Consider the following 19,796-nt stretch of genomic DNA (forward strand, 5'->3'; position numbering starts at 1 on the left):
ATAATGACAAAAACATAAGAGACTTCATAAATATGAGTTTATTTGAAACAAATGCAATTGTAAATACACAATAATGTACTACATCACCTGTGATGTTGCAAGAAAGTATGATTAATAGCTTATATTACATTCAACAACACTGAGAAGTGCAACATAAATAGTAATAATCAGATAGTAAATTATGTGACTTGCACATTAGGCAAAGTGATTTAATAAAGTGCATGAGAGTGCTTATATTATTAATGTGCTGTGCATCTTTATAGAGAAGTAATCAACATCAAACAAAACACTATACGTAAGTGAGGCATGTTGACAACACCATATTGATTTGTCATACAGTATAACAGGAATTGGACACAAAAAATCTCATGATATAATAACCTTGACGAATTTGATGAAGGTCAGCAGCAAAAAATCTGGCTTCTTTGTTCCTCTGGAAGTTTTCTTATATTTACTTGAAAAATCGCTTATAAACAAGGTGTTTGCTCAATTTCCTTCAAGCAGATCAGTTCTGTTCATCAGTATGTACTTCAATGTTATCATACCTACCTAAAATGAAAGAAAACATCTTTTGGGAAATTTATTTGACGTGCACTTCTTTTCTAGTTAGGCTCAGGTCCCATAAGCTAACATGGAAGGGGCGGGGCTTATGACTTGATACTGCAACCAGCCACCAGGGGGCGATCAAGTTGTTTAAACCTAGGTTTTGCAGAACAGTCATGTCATCCATCTATATGTACAGTTTCTATTAACAGTGACACATTTCAACAAAAAAGTGCATACGTTGGGGTGCTTGTTTAAACTTTAAGGTGTTTTATGTTATTTTGCCCACAGCCTGTGTAGGAGTGCGTCAATGCACAGACCTCATACTGTACTTACTCACATCCATCTCTGCTTCATCTCCCAGGCCCTCTCACTCATCCAGTCCTTAGTTCTGCTCGCAGCTGAGCGCTCAGCCCCGAGCACCAAACACAGCCTGGCCAGTTTGGGCCGGTTTCTCTCCAGGTAGCTTTGGGTATCTCTATGCAGTTGGTCCAGGGCCTGGGGCCGGCTCTCATCCAGGGAAACCACAGCACTCAACATGGGGTTGAAGCGGAAGTACACGTCTGGAGCCAGCAGTTCATCCAAAAGGGTGTGGACCCCTTCAGTGTCAGTGGCACTGCAGATCAGGTTGCTGATTTTGGCTCTCAGGCTGGTGGAGGTGGCAGGTGCCCTCTTAGCATTGTCATAGCGGCCGGTGCCAAGGGACAGCACGCACTGGAAGGGCTGGTTGGGCCACAATAGACGGCTCTCATGGACGGCCAAGGAGCAGGGATTGTTGAGGACAATTCCTCCATCCTACGAAGACACACAGAAATGATTTTGAAAGTGAAGGACGAAGTATTTTGTTCAGTCCTGACCCACTCAAAGCCCTGTGTGCGAGCCAAAACACAGAGCCCTTTCATCCTGAATATATTTAGTTAACTTGAAGCTTGAATACAGTAAATTAAACTCAACAGCTTTATAAATAACAAATATCCTAATACAGTATGGAAATGATTAGGGAGGCTCAAAGGGGGTGGTTATTAAGTGAGGATAGGCTACATTTTTAGGGAGAGCAGGCAAGGGACTTTAAAGTTTTTTCAAATTCTCAAAGATTTTACATTTTTGTCTTTTAAGTTGAGTGAGTGAATGAGTTGTTTTTTAAGTTACTTAAACATGGCCTTTGTACGCATCCCAGGTCCTTAACGTGTTTGGCCAGGTAAACAATCATGTCATAACTGCAGCAATTGGTGGCTGTGTGAAATAACTATTAACATATAATTGGATTACACCATCTTAAACTCTTTTTGGTAAACTATTTTTCTCTCTTAATAAATATATTGATGCTGTGTCACATAAAGTTCAGTCCCTCCCCCCACCTGAATTAATTTTTGAACAGCCCCTATCACTAATTCGCCACATTTCTATTCTGCTGAAATATAAATGTTTCATTAGCAGCAGCATTTTGTGTTTTCCACTGAAAACCTGAAACTGAAAACCCACAGGGAATGCAGAAACCACACCATGTTCCTACCTGGTGAATGTCACTTTGCAAGGTGAACTCCTGGAAGTATCCTGGGGCAGCTGATGATGCTCGAACTGCCTGCCACATCTGGCAGGCTGAGGCTCCTGCGTAGCGGCTCAGAGAGCCTGGTTTGTGGTTGTAGTTGCGGAAGACGAATGCCTTTGGACTTGTACCCCAGTTTACCACAGTGCTGACTGCTGAAACCTGGGCATAAAACCAACAATACCCTCTGTCAAATGTTTGTTATGGCTGTGCAAACTGCATGTATAGTGCTGGAAACAAAGAAAATATATGAATTGTATTCTACAGTACAGTAACAGGCTTTACCTTAGCAGCTGAAGCCTTATCAGTCCAACATTATGATTTTGACGATTTTGTAGAATATCATAAAATCAACTACCATTGTGATTGCAGTATTCTCACCTTGGGGCTCAACTCATCTCTGGCTGTTTTGATAAGTACTCTATTTCCCAGCTTTTCTCTAAAAAGGATCAATACAGAAAATTCCATTAGACCAGAATTGTATTGGTGCTTTATTAACATGCTGAGCATGGAGTACTTGTATAGAGAGTTAGAATCTATTCTGTGAATACCGTAGTATTGTCTCCCAGGTCTCAGTGTTATAGTAAGAGTGACTCCAGCCCATCTTCATAGTACCAACCAGGGGGTTCTGCCGAAACACTTCAGAGCCAAAACGACGATACATGTCAGCGCACTCCTCCAGAGAGAAATGGGCCAGACCCAGCATGAAGGCTAGAACAGCACCTTTAAAAAACACGCAGAGACACGTGAGTAAGGCCTTAAACTTACCGCTTCAGACTGAGAAGCATCAAAAATAAATTAAAGCAACACTCCACCGCTTTTTCATATTAAAACATGTTATTCGGTCAAGTAAGACGAGTTGATACAGACCTCTTGCGTCTCAATGCGTGCACTCAATCGCCCTGGTGCGCGGCGCCACTTGGCTAGCACTTAGCTTAGCCCAGTTCATTCATTAGGATCCAAACAGATGGACAGTTAGAAGCGACCAAACTCCTCCACGTTTTCCCTATTTAAATACAGCTACACGAGTAGTTAAACGACCAAGTATGGTGACACAAAATATCGCAGTAATATCATCACTCCTGAAAAATCTTCTCCCCTCAGGAGTGATGATATTACTGCGCTGAGTTGAAGTGCTCCCAAGTGCTATTCCGCCATACATTATAGTTCTCCTTTTTATCCGCTTAGAAAAGCGCCACGTTTTATTTTGTGTCGCCATACTTGGTCGTTTAACTACTCGTGTAGCTGTATTTAAATAGGGAAAACGTGGAGGAGTTTGGTCGCTTCTAACTGTCCATCTGTTTGGATCCTAATGAATGAACTGGGCTAAGCTAAGTGCTAGCCAAGTGGCGCCGCACGCCAGGGCGATTGAGTGCACGCATTGAGACGCAAGAGGTCTGTATCAACTCGTCTTACTTGACCGAATAACATGTTTTAATATGAAAAAACGGTGGAGTGTTCCTTTAATAAATTATATGATTTTTTTTGTCACTCATTTCTGTTGTTTGTCACCTGTGCTCACTCCACAGATGTAGTCAAACAGCTGGTGGATCTTCTTTCCTGTCTCAGCTTCCAGAAGCTTTAATACCTGCAAAGGCACCACACCCCTGGAAAAGGAATGGTTTAATTTAATTTAATATTCAGTATATCAAATGAAGAAGAATGAAAGATTATGATGAGGATAATAGGTAAGGTAATTGTATATAAAGCACATGACAGAGAGGATCTAAAACTGGGTTCTGGGTGAAGCTGAAACAATTAGTTGATTAACTAATTAGACAGAAAATCAATAGGCAACTATTCTGACATTAATACTTTTCATTTTTCAATAAAAAATGTAAAACATTCCCTGCTTCCAGCTTTCAGAAGGGATGGGTTGCTACCTAATTTTCTTTGTCTTATATTACAGCAAACTAATTATTTAAATGTCTTGTACTGTTGTTTAGATCAGCTATTCTCAACCTTGGGGTCAATTGGGGTCGCGAGATGATTTCTGGGGGTCGCCAAATCATTTTGGAAGTCAGCTCTGTCTCCACTGTGTTAAAGTGTTCATGTGTTTTAGTCTTAATGTCTTTTTTTTAGGGCATTTTGTGTCTTTTTTGATAATTTTGTGATCAATTTGTGTCTTTTTTGGTCATTTTGTGTCTTTTCTGGTCATTTTGTGTCTTTTTTGGGTCATTTTGTGTCTTTTTTGGTCATTTTGTGTCTTTTTTGGTCATTTTGTTTCTTTTTTGGGTGATCTGAACTGTGCTTGTGAGATTCTGTTCAGTGAGCGAGGGTCGCGGACAACATGCATGTTAAATTGTGGGTTGCGACTCAAAAAGGTTGAGAACTACTGGTTTAGATGAAACTTGCTATTTGAAGAATTGATGGACAACTTTCACCGTTTTCTGACAATTTTCTCTTGCTGCTGATCATGCACTTTGCAATGTAAAAGCACATTTATTAATGATCGATTTTTTTTTACCTTGTGCCACCACCATCAATTGAGAGCACTCTAATGCCACGTCCTTTGACTGGATCCACGTAGCCGATTAGAGCCAAGCTTTCCCTTAATGCGTTCTGAAGCAGCTGGTTATCTCTGCAGGTTCGTCGCTTTCTCAGTAATGTGGCGGCAGTTTTCTCCTGGAAACAGAAACATCTTGAATAATTCACTGAGGTCAAATCAGTTTGTTAAATTACATTTTCAAATGTGATTGATTCATTTGCAACAGACCTGCCACATTACAGCTTTGCATGATGGGTAACGGATAAGGTGTTCATTCAGTGCCTCCACGCAGGCGGTCAGAGCGTCTGGAGATGAAGCCTGTGACAGAGTGCCGACCAGCCTGCGTGTCATTTCCTCCGCCTGCCTGCGACCCAAGACGAACTGAGAACATACAACCAAAAATGAATCATAAATATATGCATTACAGCCTGAGGTATTTTAGGTTTTGTAAGAGCATTAGGAATGATTTTGCTACTTATGGGGGAGCAGAGCACTAGTTAAAATCAAAATGTGAATACATTCAGAAGAAATGTTATAAAAGTTTAAAGAATGAGATTCAGTTCATTCTACAGTATATATGGGATAGTGTTTACCTTTTCAGACTAATGATCTTTTTCTTTTTATATTTTCAGAGTCAAATATCATTGATCAGCATCACTGAACATTGCTGCAACTTACCTTTTTACTCAGTATTGCCTCTGGTGATGTTATGGCAGGTTTGGGCTTACTGGTCTGGGTCAAGGAGCCCAGATTCAGATAAGAACCCAGTATGTCAGGGATGGCGCTTGTAGGGTGGCGAAGACAATCCATAAAGGATAAAGTCTTGGGTTTCTCAGAAGTAGTAGATCCAGGGACTATCTCCGGTAAGAGATTACGATCAATGTCCTCATCCAAACCACTTTGACCCTTGAAATACTGATTGATGTGACCGGCCATTTGAAAATGGTTTTCCCCAAAGTTTGTGTTATTTTGGCTGTTGTGGAAAAGGCTTTCAGTTTCATGGCTGGATGGTTTGTCTTGCTTCAGTTGTGACACGGCACCTTGAGTTTGTGAGGTAGAGTGTGTTGTAAAGTGTTTGTTGTAAGTGCTATTCTTTCCCACAGAAAGTTGTTCTCTCCTGTTCTGACCTGGGTCAACTTCTTCAGCAGCCTTAGCACCGAAGTATTTATTGATGTGTCTTGCAAAGTGAAGGTAGCCCTCCTCCCAGCTGCTGGAGAAATTGTTAGACTCAACAGCTGCTTGATCGGCACCAGATTTGGCTTCTGAAATGTCAGCTTCTGTAGACTTTATGATGTAAGTGTTTTGCATTTTTCTCCTCTTCAGCCTCCTGTTTGTCCCTCCTGTGGTTTCCACATTCTCCTGCATTTGAACTTTTGCAGAACTGCGAGAAAAGACTGAGTTAATGTGATTAGCAACATAACTGTAGCTCTCACCGAATGTTGTCACCAAAGAGCTGATGTGAAATAGTTGTAGTCCAGAGCTGCCCTGTGTCGGAGGACTTGTACCTGAGCTCTCCTGATTATCTTTGCTTTCTAAAGTCTGTGTTGTGTCTTTCCCTTCAGAAACATTTCTCTCTCTTGCTGCCCTTTGACTTTGACAACGTCTCTGCATCCTGCCATGATAATCTGGAGTTGTGACAACAAGGCTGGCATTTCCAGCTAGACATACAACATCCTTTCTCTTGAAATAAACATTAATATGTCTGGACAATTTATTAAATGACTGACCAAGACTCAAAAGAAAACTGTTCGGAGCCTCCTCAAAGATCCCAATTGGAGCTTCAGGTTTGAATGTTTTTCTGTTGGAGGAGGAATAAAAACGCACCACCTGGAGATGTTTCAGCTCTTTGGTGAAATCTCTGACGATGTAGTTAGAGGTAGAACCTGTATCACTGTGGTTTAATATTTTAAAGGTAGCTTTTTTTGTAAATCTGGACGGATGAGAAGGGGACAGCAATGAATATCTGTGGAGGTCCAGGCTGAGTGGTTCTTTAGCCAGATGAGGGTGCTTTCTGAGTAGGCTCATTAGGTACCTAATTTTGCAGTATGATCTCAAAGTCTTGTTCACAGAACTTGAACACAAGTTGGTGCTAAGGTAGCGACCCATGTTTGGCCTCATGTGGTGAGCAGCAGTCAATCCAAGTCCAAATGTCGCTCCTGAGATTGCATTGAATTAGGTTGTAGCATCAGTTTCAGCAGGAATCTAGGAAAACATGCAAAACAAACACAGTAAAACAAAGTACAAGATATATGAGTAATTTGTACTGAACATGACTGTCAGGATAAAAGATTGTTCCAATCCACCTGGTAGATATAAAGATATAAAACTAAATATGAGAAAATGTTGACCGCTGATGCTTTCAGTTTTCAGTCAATCATTTCAACCACAGGGATTCATCCTGTTACAGAAAATTATATGTAAATTGTGTTTACAAAGTGCAAAACTGAATTACCTTGTAAAAAAGAAGCACAAGTTTAAGTGTCTAGTATCAGGAAATTTTGGTGCATCGTTATCTTCTTTGTTCAGAGCAGAGGCATGATGTGACTCTTAACACAGTGTGTACAAACATGTTGTGCCACAATAACCTTGCAGTTTCCTTGTACTGTGTTCCCTCATAAATGTAACATGAAACCTCAGAGGGAATACATCAGTGTACATGACATGTAAATAGAGCGCTACATTCTGCAATGTGACATTAAATTTAGAGACACTAATCTTTAGTTGCCCTCATGTCCTTAGCAAATAAATGTGCTCCAAATTACTATATAAAATAAAGTGCATTCATCAACACTTTCTGTGGTTCTTTCACAGAGAGAAAAGGTAAACAGCTCTGCAGTACAATAGTAAAACATCTACTATGGTTGTTTCCTACCTAGGTGGGGGAAGGTCATGAGCCAAAGTAGCTTAAAGCTACTCTAACCTTGACAGGAAATGTCAGATTAAAACATATGCTGAAGATTTACCTGAAACACAACACCTATCTTCAGTCTTCACACTTCCTCTTCAACAAAATCTTTGTTCTTTAAAATAAAGCAAACAACTTTTGATAAACTGTCAACTGGAGGACTATTTCTTCTGTGTTTTGATACTTGAGTCAACCCTCCTTTCTGCCGTACTTTAATCTTATTGGTTGAGCTGGGCTGGGGGGAGAGGACAAGCATGACCAATGCTTTGTAAGACCATGCACGCTTAAAGTCATGTGGTGACTGCCGGGCTGAAAGCACAGGTCTAAAATTAGGAAGGGGGTGGGTGGGTGACCATTCCAGGGTCTCAGTGAGCAGTGTTAGCTGCTTCTTGCGTCACAGCACCACACACACAAACATACCTCCCTCAAAAACATACAGACTTCTGAGAAACTGTTCACAGGCAACAACATGTGACACAAGACAGGTCTGTAGTGCTTAATAGATAAAATAAAATACAGCATGCTCTAGATTTCAGCCTTCAGGTTCAAGTGTAACTAGTCTGTACACCGAGTACTTAAAAATTTTAAAATTACTTGACGATTACTTCATTACAAGGTACAAACCGGTCTTTAAAGGTCTAAACTTTTATATTGTAAGGTCAGTAAAATTACAGTGACAAAGGGGTTTACAAAAGCAGTTTCTTACAGTCCAGTATTTAATCATAATTTAAAACCTAGCCTATACAACTACATTTATTTGAAATCCGATTTAATTTCTACAACATTGTAAACCATATTATTCCTGACTTGTTACCCAGTAAAAACATAACTGTTCACTGTATTTTCTTAAAATAAATATTATGTAGTAATTTATTTCCATGTCTCTCAAACACAAACATTCCCCTTATTTCCACAAGCTTTTCCATAGCCAATAAGTATATTATTGATATTGGATCTATAAATAATTTCCAGTATTGTGCAAGCTGTAATCCGAAGCATTTCCTGAAAAGCATTCCAGTGATTTACCATGCTGTTGTGGAAAAGAAAATACATAATTATTGTAATTTGTCAACATTTCCTACAGCCACAACTTGTAAAACCTTTGGCAGCACATGTTGTTCTGCATTCCAATGTATTGCTGATGAAACCTGTTTGAAACAGGAGAAGTTTTTGTTAGACTATTAACTTCAGTGTCTGCATCCATCCGCCAGCACACACAAATTGTAAATCAATTACAAATATCAAGTCAGTTTGGTTTTTGTGTTTCTTTTATTATATATAGATTTCACTCATCATTTCTTCTTATATCTATTACAGGCAACTTAAATGAACAGGTCAATCATTATCCAGCAATTAATCAGGTCTGCCATATCACACAATTCCTGAGGAACATTTCCCCTCATTGCTGATTATTTTAGGCTTACGATGACATCTAGTGGCAGTTTCCTGACAGTTTGGTTCTCTATCTACTTTTGAATGCACCTCAATCTGAGACGCTGTACGACAGGAAATTGGCTGCAATTTGCTTCAGTGATTTTCTCAGTTGTTTATATTTGTCATACTATGACAGTGTTGTATACAGTACTCCATAACGCTCTGTCTTGTGCACCAACACTAAAACATAATGTGCAACATGTTGGTTATTGTTAAAACCTCAGCGTTCTATATGTTGAGGATACTGATACATATTCTGAGAAAATGGTGTTATTGGTCAGATTGAGCAGTTTAAAGTTAAATAATAAAAAATAACTAAATACTTTGTCATATGTCAATATGATGCTTTACATTACACATCAATTTTGAATATTCAGGCCATTTTCGGTATGATGGAAAATCCTGTTTTTGCTATTATCTTTTTATGACTATCTATATCACTGGCATGATTTTCAGATCATTTTAATTATTTTTTTAATCACTTTAACAGAGGTAGGTTTATTCCATTTCACAAGAAAATTTTACATCAAATTATGGCTTCACAGCATGCAAATTTATAAGGCAGACAATATTTTCCTTTTACTCAAAAACAGCCTTTAAACCTTTTCTAGACAGGTTCATAATAAACTGATTGAACAGGATAAACCATGAGGTATTTTCCAGTTCTTCTCGATAAATTAAATTATTAAATATATTTAATGCGTTTTCTTTTCGCAGCGTCCCGCGGTGCACTCCTCCCCGCGTCCGGTCCACTTCAAGCGATTTCTGGCAAAGATGGCATAAGACTTGTCCATGAATGGTCTCACAGGTGAAGACATCATAAGGCGACCTACAAAGCCAAGGCCCACTGCACTGTACATGACTGCAAACGCTGGGACCCCACGGTGAACCTGCCAATACAAAAGAAGATCACCTGACTGATAACACTACAGTTAGGCTAATCTGCTAATATGAAAATTTAACATACAGAATATCAGTGCTCGTAATGCCAGTGAAACATAGGCTTACCTCGTCTTTTTCATCAATTACATGCATTTCCTCCATGGCCATCTCATAGCTGACATTCTTGTATTTTTCTCCATCATATCCTGGCAGGGAGATATCAATAAAATCTACTTTCCCAGGCTGGTTTCTCTGCAGAAACTGGAGAAATCGGATCTCTGTTACACATATGGGACAAAGCCCATCATACAGCACCTGGAACAGAGCAGGGAGATTGATTATAACAGGAAATCCTCTGTTTCAACACAGAATATTGCATTAATTCAAGTGCACAAGGCGTCTAACTTATTGCTTTTTGGGGTGAACAACACTTTGAGGCATTTATGAACAACCATATCAATAATTACTGTATTGCGTCCAATTAATTCCGTAATGTTACCATGCCCAGTTCTGCTTGTAATGTGGGTACCAAGTGTTTTCTCAGCAGAACAATAAATAATACTGTGAAAACGGTACACCCCTGGAGCTCAACATAATACAATGAGAGCTGAAATTAGATATAAAAACAACATTATATTGTTTTGTATTATACTGACCAAAATAAAACAAACTAGAAAATTGAAACAATAGAAAAATAGAAAATGAAATGTACAACCCTTTATTTCATAAAGAATCATCAGTAAGCCTCCTTACTTTAAATCAATCAAAAAGAAAAACATGACAACTTCAAAAGGACATAAATAAAATAACCCATGTTGAGTAGTTGATGTCTTAAAACTGCCAAAATTTCTTTACAGTTACTGGCTGTATTAGCCCATATTGCACCTGTCCTGAACACACTTCTTCTTCACTTTTCAGCTTGAGTGCAGGCTCTGTAGTACAGTTTTTATTTTTAGTTATTTTTAAAATCAATAAATTATATATATATATATATATATATATATATATATATGACTTATTCTTTTGTGATTGCTTTGTGGTACTGTTGTTTTTGCAATGTTTCTTTTCTGCATAAACTGGATTTCCCTTGGGATAAATAATAATAAAATAATAATAAATAATTTGATCTATCATGATCTCAAATTTTAAAAAATGAGCGAAAACGAGGTCGAAGTCATGAATTTAATTATGATATATTTATTTTTAATATATAACGTCATTCATTCAGACAGTTAAGTCATCATTTGTGATTTAGTATCTTTGAGTAACTTTGATTTACTCTGCACACGTACAGGTATTCAAGTTGCATCTGATTTAGCATTACTGAATAGTGTAACATATTTTCCTGCTGACGTTGCAGACTAACGGCGGCCACTTGTGATATCTGATGCCCCAAAACGTATTTGACAGTTCTCAGTTTCAAGTTAACCCAGTTCCACAGGACTGGACACGCTGCTCCTGCTCGGCACTACGCACTTCAGCGGTGCAGATTCAAGAGATTTTAAGGTGATAAGTTTCACACAATGGCGTGATGTTTGCTTTGAAGTTTAATTACCTGGAAGGATTCGATCATTAGCTTTTAACTTTCTAAAAAAATGAGCGTAGAATTAGTGGTGTGTCATTCATGAACGCTTCTTTCGTTTTGAACTAATCTTTTATATGACATGGGAGTAATGAGTGGTCTCAGTCAGTGATTCGTTCATTTTCACGCAGTACGTTTCCTCGTCCGTGACAGCTGCATAAGCTCTGCCAGGACAGGAAAAAAAAAAAGATTAGTTTGCTACTCAACTATGTCATGTTTGAGTCTCTCATTCATTCGTTATGCGACAGCTGTACAAGCTCAGCCGCAGGACTGTGGTATGAGCTGTAAGCACAGCGGTTCATTCACAACCTGTGCTTCATATCGATCAGTCTTTTGTCCTTTTATCGTGACAACTACCTAGTCACTGTACTGGAGCTTAATGATCGCGATGCATAACAATGCTGTGCTGATCAGCATCCCAGTGTTGTTGTGACATTTGTGTATACTGTCAACTGTAACAAACCATGTAGCCTTCAGTGTCTGAGAACCGTGCTGTTTTTTTGGCTTTTTTTTTCCATTGCCCTCAAGAGGGTTACAGCGCCACACTGGTTAAAATGAACAAAATTACTTAAAAAAAAAAAAAAAAAAGATTTGTTCAATTTATCATCCAAGAGTCAGTGATCTGAGTCAGTAAAAAGACTCAATGAAACAATCAATCATAAGAGTGGGTTTTTTTCACTGGCAAACATCTTTGGAATAAAGTGCAGAAATTGACAGTTATATTTCTACGTTGTACTGTAACGTTAGTTTGGCTAACTGATGGAATTTACCTCACGTTAATGTAATCATTACAGTAAGTAAAAACTAAAACCATTACTGCATACAAGCTGTATCTGGAAATGTATCCAAATGAATTACTGGTAGGCATACTTGCCGGTGTTGTGCTGTATTAAGCACCCCTGCCGTGAAAAGCACCCCCTCGTATATATATATATATATATATATATATATATATACACACACACACTCACATAAACACATACTTAGGAGTTTATATTCAATGATAAGTAGACCAAGAAAAAAAACAACACACCGGCACTTCAATATACATATATATATATATATATATATATATATATATATATATACACTCACACAAACACATACTTAGGAGTTTATATTATATATATTTACAAATATTATGGAAGACAACACAGTAAGCAGGCTATTAATTAATGACATCAATAACCATTTACCCGATTTTTGTTATCTGTGACTGTGATTGTGGGAAAGTATGACTATTGTGGAATCCATGAGCGCATTTAAACATGAATCATTAACACAAAACTGGACGCTAAACAGAACGTGACATGGAATGAGAATATCATTTTTGTCATTGTGTGTACGTTGTCATTTGTAGTAAATTAAACATGAGCATTTAGTCCTTTTTGACATTTACTCGTGAATAAGAGATCTGTGTTATATTAAGAGATCTGAGGGGGTGCTTTTCACGGCAGGGGTGCTTAATACGGCACAACACCGGCAAGACTGTAACGTTATATTATTGTAGTGAAAAGCCTTTTTAATAACAACAACATTGATGTAAACAGAAGAGTCTCGCTAACGAATAGTTGTGTTCTTGCAAGTTTGCAGTGACTTTGACGAGCAACTGTACATACCAACGCTGCTGTAGTTGTGTATAGAATCATTAAGTCAATTAGCCATTAATCATAATTTGTGTGTAGACTATACAGAGTAATATAGAAACAAAGAGAAGCTTACCTTGACACCTGCAGAGCCAGGGCTGGAGGTGTGATGCTGGTGTCTGCAGAGGGCAGGTGCAACTTTTATTGCCGCATTTGAGTTTAAACCACCACAGAGTCTGGTCAGACCAGGGACCAGACGTGCTCTCACTTGGGAAAACATTTACAAATATACTTACTGACACTGACTTGCTAAGAAAGACAGCTAATTACCTAGCTACACAGAAACATCTATTCACTTCCGTTAAGCTAATGCTACCAGCTAGCAAACAATGCTAGGAACTGTGTTACACAAGCTGTTGAGTAACACGAACAGTGACCGACCCTTCAAAACAAGAAAACAAACGCTCGACGGAAGTTCTCTAGCATGATCTTATTCACCAATTTAACTACGAGTACAAAACTAGTATACAAACTGTAAATCAATGACTTAGTAGCAGCAGCAGCAGCAGCCCGGTGTCGTGCCAAAAAGTGATAGCCTGCCAGAATCTGATTTCTGGCCGCGGGAGCGCGCACGGCAGCCCGTTGAGCGGTAGCGTAAACACGTCTGCTTTTCTCTGGATTAAACGGTTTTAATATGCAGATACACACAACTGTATTATAATGTAATTATAGCAAAGGCATGTGGCTTCGAAAGTTTAACGTTTGTTGTTGCGTAATTATTACAACTGTGGCCAAAAGAAGTGTAGTTTGTAGCGAAATCAGACATGGCAACTACGTGATAGACACGTCTATTTCAGTTTTCACCTCGCAAAAACTGATTGAAGGCATAGTATAGTTACTGAGAGGTTATTTCTGCCTAAATATGACTTGATCTCATTCATCAGCTTCATAATGTAAACACTAGAGCTAACAGGACAGCTTGGAATCCCTTTAAAGCACCATTACAACACAAAATAGGCATTTTCACCTGCCAAAAATTGATTGAAGGCCAGATACAGTTACTCAAAGGTTATTTCTGCCTAAATATGACTTGATCTCATTCATGAACTTCATAATGTAAAGATCTGACCGCTCAACGGGCTGCAGTGCGCGCTCCCGCGGCCAGAAATCAGATTCTGGCAGGCAATCACTTTTTGGCACGACACCGGCGCGCGTGACTGAAGGGGGCGTGGTGATAGTGTGACCCTGGCTGCGGAGAGAGGTCCCACTCTGTTGCATTTTAACTAGCCAGATGTTGGTGGAGTAAAGGTGAACTCTTTCTCCAGTTTTCAAAGACAACCTGTTTCAAAGGAGGAATTATATTATTGGTCTGTTGGAGGTGGGTGAGCTAAAACAGCATCTGTACGTTTATTGGCTTAGTGATATTTGAGCATGTTTAATGTTTTGTTATTCCTCACAGTGCTTTTCGTAACAGCTGTAACAATACTGGGGTTTTATGGTTATATTCTAAGCTAAATGGGCATTTTCTGTAATGTCTAATTAAATTTGAGCACCTCGTCATTTTTAATTGAGATAAAAGACATCTTATTTTGTTTGTATTCAACAACTCCTGGTCCCAGAAGGCTTTGATGGCACATCTGTGGCTGAGATTCAAGGGGCCTGTGTTTCTGTTGAATGCTAACAAAATAAATGTTGTCTCCGGGAGGGTTGTTGCTTTTTCCATGTATGGCAGTAGTATTTGTCATGCAAGCACACGTGATGAGATCAAAAGCCTTAAACCAGGGTCTCTGTGAGGCAACATAATCCTGGTACAACAGGGTTCATAGACTGCGCAGTACGGTGTTTGAGGATTTTGCAGAGGTGAGCTTTTGTGATTTGGAGAATTTGTGTTTTAGAGTCTGCATCATGGGAGCGTTACTATAGCTTTAATTATGCAATTTCTTTTACTTTGTTCACCTGTTTCCACTATCAAGCCGGAGGATCCAACATGCCCCCTGCAACAGCAACCAAACTGGGCTACACACCACCAGATGGAGGCTGGGGCTGGGCTATTGTCTTTGGGGCTTTCATCTCCATAGGATTCTCCTATGCCTTCCCCAAGTCCCTCACCATCTACTTTAAGGAGATCCAGGAATACTTTTCAGTTTCCTACAGTGAGATTGCCTGGCTGTCCTCAGTCATGCTTGCTTCTATGTATGCAGGAGGTCAGTGGCAATCATACCTTTTTAAAAAAGTTGACAAAGGCATTTGGGAAATGTTTCCCATCAACATTTTAAATGAGCAAAGTCATGATAAATGTTTTATCTCTTAATTAACCAACACAGATATTGTCTCAGAGCTGTAAAACTTTACTTAAAGAAGCTACCATGCAAGAAAATGAGATATTTCTCTCCTCTGTACAGGACCTGTGAGCAGTATACTTGTCAACAGGTATGGCAGCAGACCTGTGGTCATGGTTGGTGGGCTCATGGTTAGCACTGGCATGGTGCTTGCCTCCTTTGGCACGTCTATCATGCATCTGTATCTCTGCGTTGGAGTTATTGGAGGTAAGTTCTACATTTGTTTTGTCATTAAAGATCCTATTCAATAACCTGGGGTTCATTTAGATTGTGAGAAAGCTAACTAGGAACATTGCTGCTGCTTTTGCTTCATGTTTGTTTCATGCTGCCCGGTTGTGACCGGCTGGAGGATGCTGGAGTTTTTTTTATTACCAGGGTCAGGTCCACGAGGGCCATTCATGCCCATGTGTGGGGTTAACTTGGGTCATTCTGTTCAATGTGTAATTGTGTACTCAAATCATAAAGACAAATCTATGCCCTGTTAAAATGTTGCTATCAGAAAAACCCAGACTTGGGTTTGAATGAGCTTTTTTAAATGTCTGACTAAATCAGATGCATTTAGAAAATCCTCACATGCCTGAGCGTACGCCAGGTCACTTGATCGTGCTAATACCAGAGAGTAAACAAAAGCCTCAGACTTTAAACTCTAATCTAACAGAGATGGTCCACCTACCTTGGCACAGAAAATGACTTTACATGGGTGAAGTGCCTGATCTTATCTTTATATCCGCAGTGGTCAAATACTTTTCAGAAATAGTAATCAATCAATCAATATGTGCCGTGTGTGAGTCTGAGTGTGTTTGTGTGCGTGCATGACTAAATGCGTGTGTGCATGTTTGTGTATGTATACTTACAGATGTGTATGTGGGGGAGGGAGGGGTGGGTTTTGTCATTTTTATTGTTTGTTTTTTCTTTTTTTTTTTGTAAAGCACATTGTGTTGCATTTTTATGTATGAAAGCGCAATATAAATAAAGTTTGATTGATTAATTAGGGCTGCAACTAAATTATACCCAATACTGATTAGTCTGACAGAATGTTTTCTGTCACAATTCCCTTAAAGCCAAGGTGACACCTTCACATTGCTTCTTTTGTGTGATCAACAGGCAAAAACCAAAAGATATTCCAGATACTATCAGTCAGTGACACAAAAAAAGAAACAAATCCACATAACTGAGAAGAAGGTCACAGAAAACATTTGGCTGTTTTTCTATAAAAGTTGCTCAAACTAATTTAAGCAACTTTTATACACATTTTATAACAATGTACAATTTCTAAAAATGAACAGCTCCAGCTCCAATAAACATTTTAATTGTTTGAATTTGTCCAGAACAAGTTTTTTAAATCAAGCAAACCTTTGACTAATTCATAATACAACTGCTATGCATATTAACTCTCTATAATGCATCTCTAACATTTGAGTTGAAAAAACAAATTTCTCCCTAGAAAAAATGACACTGAAAGTAAAATCATTCAGATAAAGCTGCTGCTGATGAGGAAGTAAGGTGTCTGCATTCCTCAACGTTTCTTTATCTGCCTTTAAATGTTTTTTTTAATAAGACGTCAGCATTACAAGCTTTACTGTATTTTCATGGGGACACAAATGATATTACTTATGATGTGTTTATGAACGATTTTAATATTTCAACAGGTTTTGGCCTCGCCTTCAACCTTCAGCCGGCCCTGACGATCATAGGTACCTACTTCCAGGTCAAAAGGCCGCTGGCGAACGGGCTCGCCATGACAGGAAGTCCAGTGGTTCTGTTCACTCTGGCTCCTCTCAATCAGTTTTTATTTGATTCTTTTGGCTGGAGAGGGAGCTTCCTCATCCTGGGATCAATTGTGCTCCACTGCTGTGTAGCCGGCGCTTTGATGAGACCAGTCAACAAAAATGCCAAACCCCAACCAAACAGTGAGCCAGCAGAGTGTAACGGGGCAGCCACTGAGGAAGCTGCTCCTTCAGACACCAGTGCACAGTCAGCTAACCTCATGACTGAAGAAAGCCAAGATGAGAGCAAGAGTCAGAGCTGTGTGCACAAATTCATAGATCTCTCACTCTTCAAACACAGGGGCTTCCTCATTTATCTCATTGGTAATGTGGTCATGTTTTTGGGGTTTTTCGCGCCTGTGGTTTTTCTAGCTCCGTATGCCAAACATCAAGGGATTGATGAATATTCAGCAGCCTTCTTGCTCTCTATTTTTGCTCTGGTGGACATGTTTATCAGACCAGCAACTGGCCTCATTGGCAACACCAAGTTGGTTCGACCACGGATCCAATACTTTTTCAGTTTTGCAGTTTCATACAATGGGGTGTGCCACCTTATATGCCCATTGTTACCTGGATATGTGGGTCTGGTTGTTTATGCAGTCTTCTTTGGTTTGGCGTTTGGGATGCTCTCTGCACTGCTTTTTGAAGTTTTGATGGATCTTGTTGGAGCTCATCGCTTCTCCAGTGCAGTAGGACTTGTCACCATCATCGAGTGTGCACCCGTGCTTCTTGGACCTCCACTTTCAGGTTTGTGAACTTTAAGAGACAAAGATTTTTCTTTCAGATTATGAATGCATGAAAAAAAAGCATTAGACTTTTAAAAAATGCTGATGAAATGTGGATCTTCTCTTTTAGGAGCTCTGGTTGATCGTTTCGGGGACTACAAATACATGTACTACGCATGTGGAGTGTTCATGCTGACGCCCGGCATATTTTTCTTCATCATGCACTATTATAACTACAAGAAGCTGGACGAGGAGCGGAGCAAGAGTGCAACTGTGGAGATGAGGACTTGTACAACTTAGAATGAGCCCCTATGGTAAAACTGCACATGAAACAGATGGATGCACTTGCTGACTATGAATTTATTTTAGTGGATGTAGAAAGATGACACTGCAAAGGCTCTTTACAGCAGGACATACAGTATATGGAGTATTGTTATTGTTGATGGCACTTCTACTTTGGAGAAGTTGTTGGACTCTGTGGACCTTTTCTACACGGATCAATATTTGGTATTTTAATGGTTATTTTATATACATTATTGTTATATCATGTGCCAACAACAACTCTAATGGCCTTAAAACATCTAGAAATGCTGCAGTTTCTTCCAATGCAATTACCATAATGGCTTTATAGAGTAATATTATTCCTCTTTCTTCAGTGGCTGAATGAAAAGTATATTCCTGAGGGACTGATAAACTATAGAGTTAAACCTCAAAACACAGAGCCATAGCACTACTGTTTATTGTCATCATCTTACCACTAGATGGCACTGGAGACTACCATGTGACAACTCAAGGTGCAACACATCTCTCCTATTAAACTGCAATTAAACAATAGGAATCTTCGTTTGTGATTTGGTTCTTTACCGCTCTGCTTTCCCATGTCTGGGCAGTGACCCTCTTATGGGCAAGCAGATATTATAAATGAGTCGCCAAGGGCACAGCAATTTAAAGAAAAATGAGAATTTAATGTCTGTTGTAAACCCTACACACCATCTCTTAAAATACCTTCCCTGAAATCCCCTCCTGCTGCCTATAAGTTTAACTCCCACTTTTAGAGGAAAAACTCTTTATTCACTCTTCAAGTTTTAGTCTACAGTAAAATACATTTTCAGTGCCATGGGGATCTGTGCAAGTTGTATCAGTGCAACATAACTTTAGTACAGTCTTAAAAATTCAGTATGAGGTTATTGAAATGTTTCAGCATTGAACTTTGGGAACCCTTTGTGCATTCAATAAGAATATTGCATTTGCATGCATAGTCTCACTGACATGAAAAATATAATGCATGTTACACCAGCACATTTATCAAACTGTAGCTATAAGACCAGCCCCTAAACACTGCAGTGTTTTAATGTGCTGTGTTGTGTCGTTTGTGTATTTGTAATTGACACTTTCTACGCTAATACATATTAATATCATATGTATTGTGAAGAACCGAAGAATACATCTGAAAATATCTGACAGCAGATACAATTGTTGAGCCGATGCCAGGTCAAATCACCGCCTCAGGTCAAACTTTATATTTCAACATGCTGCGTGATTACGTGCCCTTAGTGCCAGACCTTGAGCGCCTGCAATAAAAGATACACACTGGAGCCATTCAGGAAAAGAACAATGCCATTATTAGAGATGTATGCTTAAATGATCCATTCTTATCATGTCCCTGCAAGGTGCATATTGACTTCCTTTTTCAGATGGATGAAAATTGCTCAAATGAGGGAATCAATAGGTTTATTTATAACCTTAGATAACATTATCTGAAAGTCAGATAAACGGTACAAGTCCATGGCTTATGGGTGGGTGGTCTTCTCTCTTTGGGAACTGGTTTAATTTCAACCAAATAAAATACATTACTATGTTGTCATTTGTGTAGAGTGGTTATTTTGATCCAGTGTCCAGACACAATAAGCTCAAGTTTTACTTGAATTACTGTAAATAACAAATTTATTTTTACTTGTACAAAATCATGTGCACATGATGTTTTGATGCAGGTACCAATA

The 19,796-nt window shown here is 39.0% G+C and overlaps 3 protein-coding genes across 4 annotated transcripts; 1 reads left to right on the forward strand and 2 right to left on the reverse strand.

Moving 5' to 3' along the window:
- Window positions 1–879: 879 nt before the first annotated feature.
- Window positions 880–6,737, reverse strand: LOC131972057 (calcium-independent phospholipase A2-gamma-like). The gene is made up of 8 exons (XM_059333806.1): window positions 5,256–6,737; window positions 4,806–4,958; window positions 4,557–4,714; window positions 3,602–3,696; window positions 2,641–2,812; window positions 2,471–2,528; window positions 2,057–2,251; window positions 880–1,338 (listed from the first exon to the last, which is right to left on the reverse strand). Exons 1-8 carry the CDS (start codon window positions 6,693–6,695, stop codon window positions 880–882), a joined length of 2,730 nt encoding a protein of 909 aa, XP_059189789.1. The 5' UTR covers window positions 6,696–6,737.
- A 2,286-nt stretch (window positions 6,738–9,023) lies between these two features.
- LOC131971926 (uncharacterized) lies at window positions 9,024–13,556 on the reverse strand. The gene is made up of 3 exons (XM_059333604.1): window positions 13,103–13,556; window positions 9,925–10,113; window positions 9,024–9,806 (listed from the first exon to the last, which is right to left on the reverse strand). Exons 1-3 carry the CDS (start codon window positions 13,244–13,246, stop codon window positions 9,612–9,614), a joined length of 528 nt encoding a protein of 175 aa, XP_059189587.1. The 5' UTR covers window positions 13,247–13,556; the 3' UTR covers window positions 9,024–9,611.
- A 702-nt stretch (window positions 13,557–14,258) lies between these two features.
- Window positions 14,259–18,449, forward strand: slc16a7 (solute carrier family 16 member 7). Of its 2 annotated transcripts, none has more exons than XM_059333603.1 (5): window positions 14,259–14,344; window positions 14,940–15,170; window positions 15,369–15,512; window positions 16,955–17,818; window positions 17,927–18,449. In XM_059333603.1, exons 2-5 carry the CDS (start codon window positions 14,954–14,956, stop codon window positions 18,094–18,096), a joined length of 1,395 nt encoding a protein of 464 aa, XP_059189586.1. In that variant the 5' UTR covers window positions 14,259–14,344; window positions 14,940–14,953; the 3' UTR covers window positions 18,097–18,449. The 2 variants fall into 2 exon arrangements, with proteins under 2 accessions (XP_059189586.1, XP_059189585.1); XM_059333602.1 differs by lacking the exon at window positions 14,259–14,344 and adding an exon at window positions 14,726–14,826.
- The last annotated feature ends 1,347 nt before the right edge of the window (window positions 18,450–19,796 follow it).

Source organism: Centropristis striata, chromosome 5, assembly GCF_030273125.1.
Source record: "Centropristis striata isolate RG_2023a ecotype Rhode Island chromosome 5, C.striata_1.0, whole genome shotgun sequence".
Classification (NCBI taxonomy): Eukaryota; Metazoa; Chordata; class Actinopteri; order Perciformes; family Serranidae; genus Centropristis; species Centropristis striata.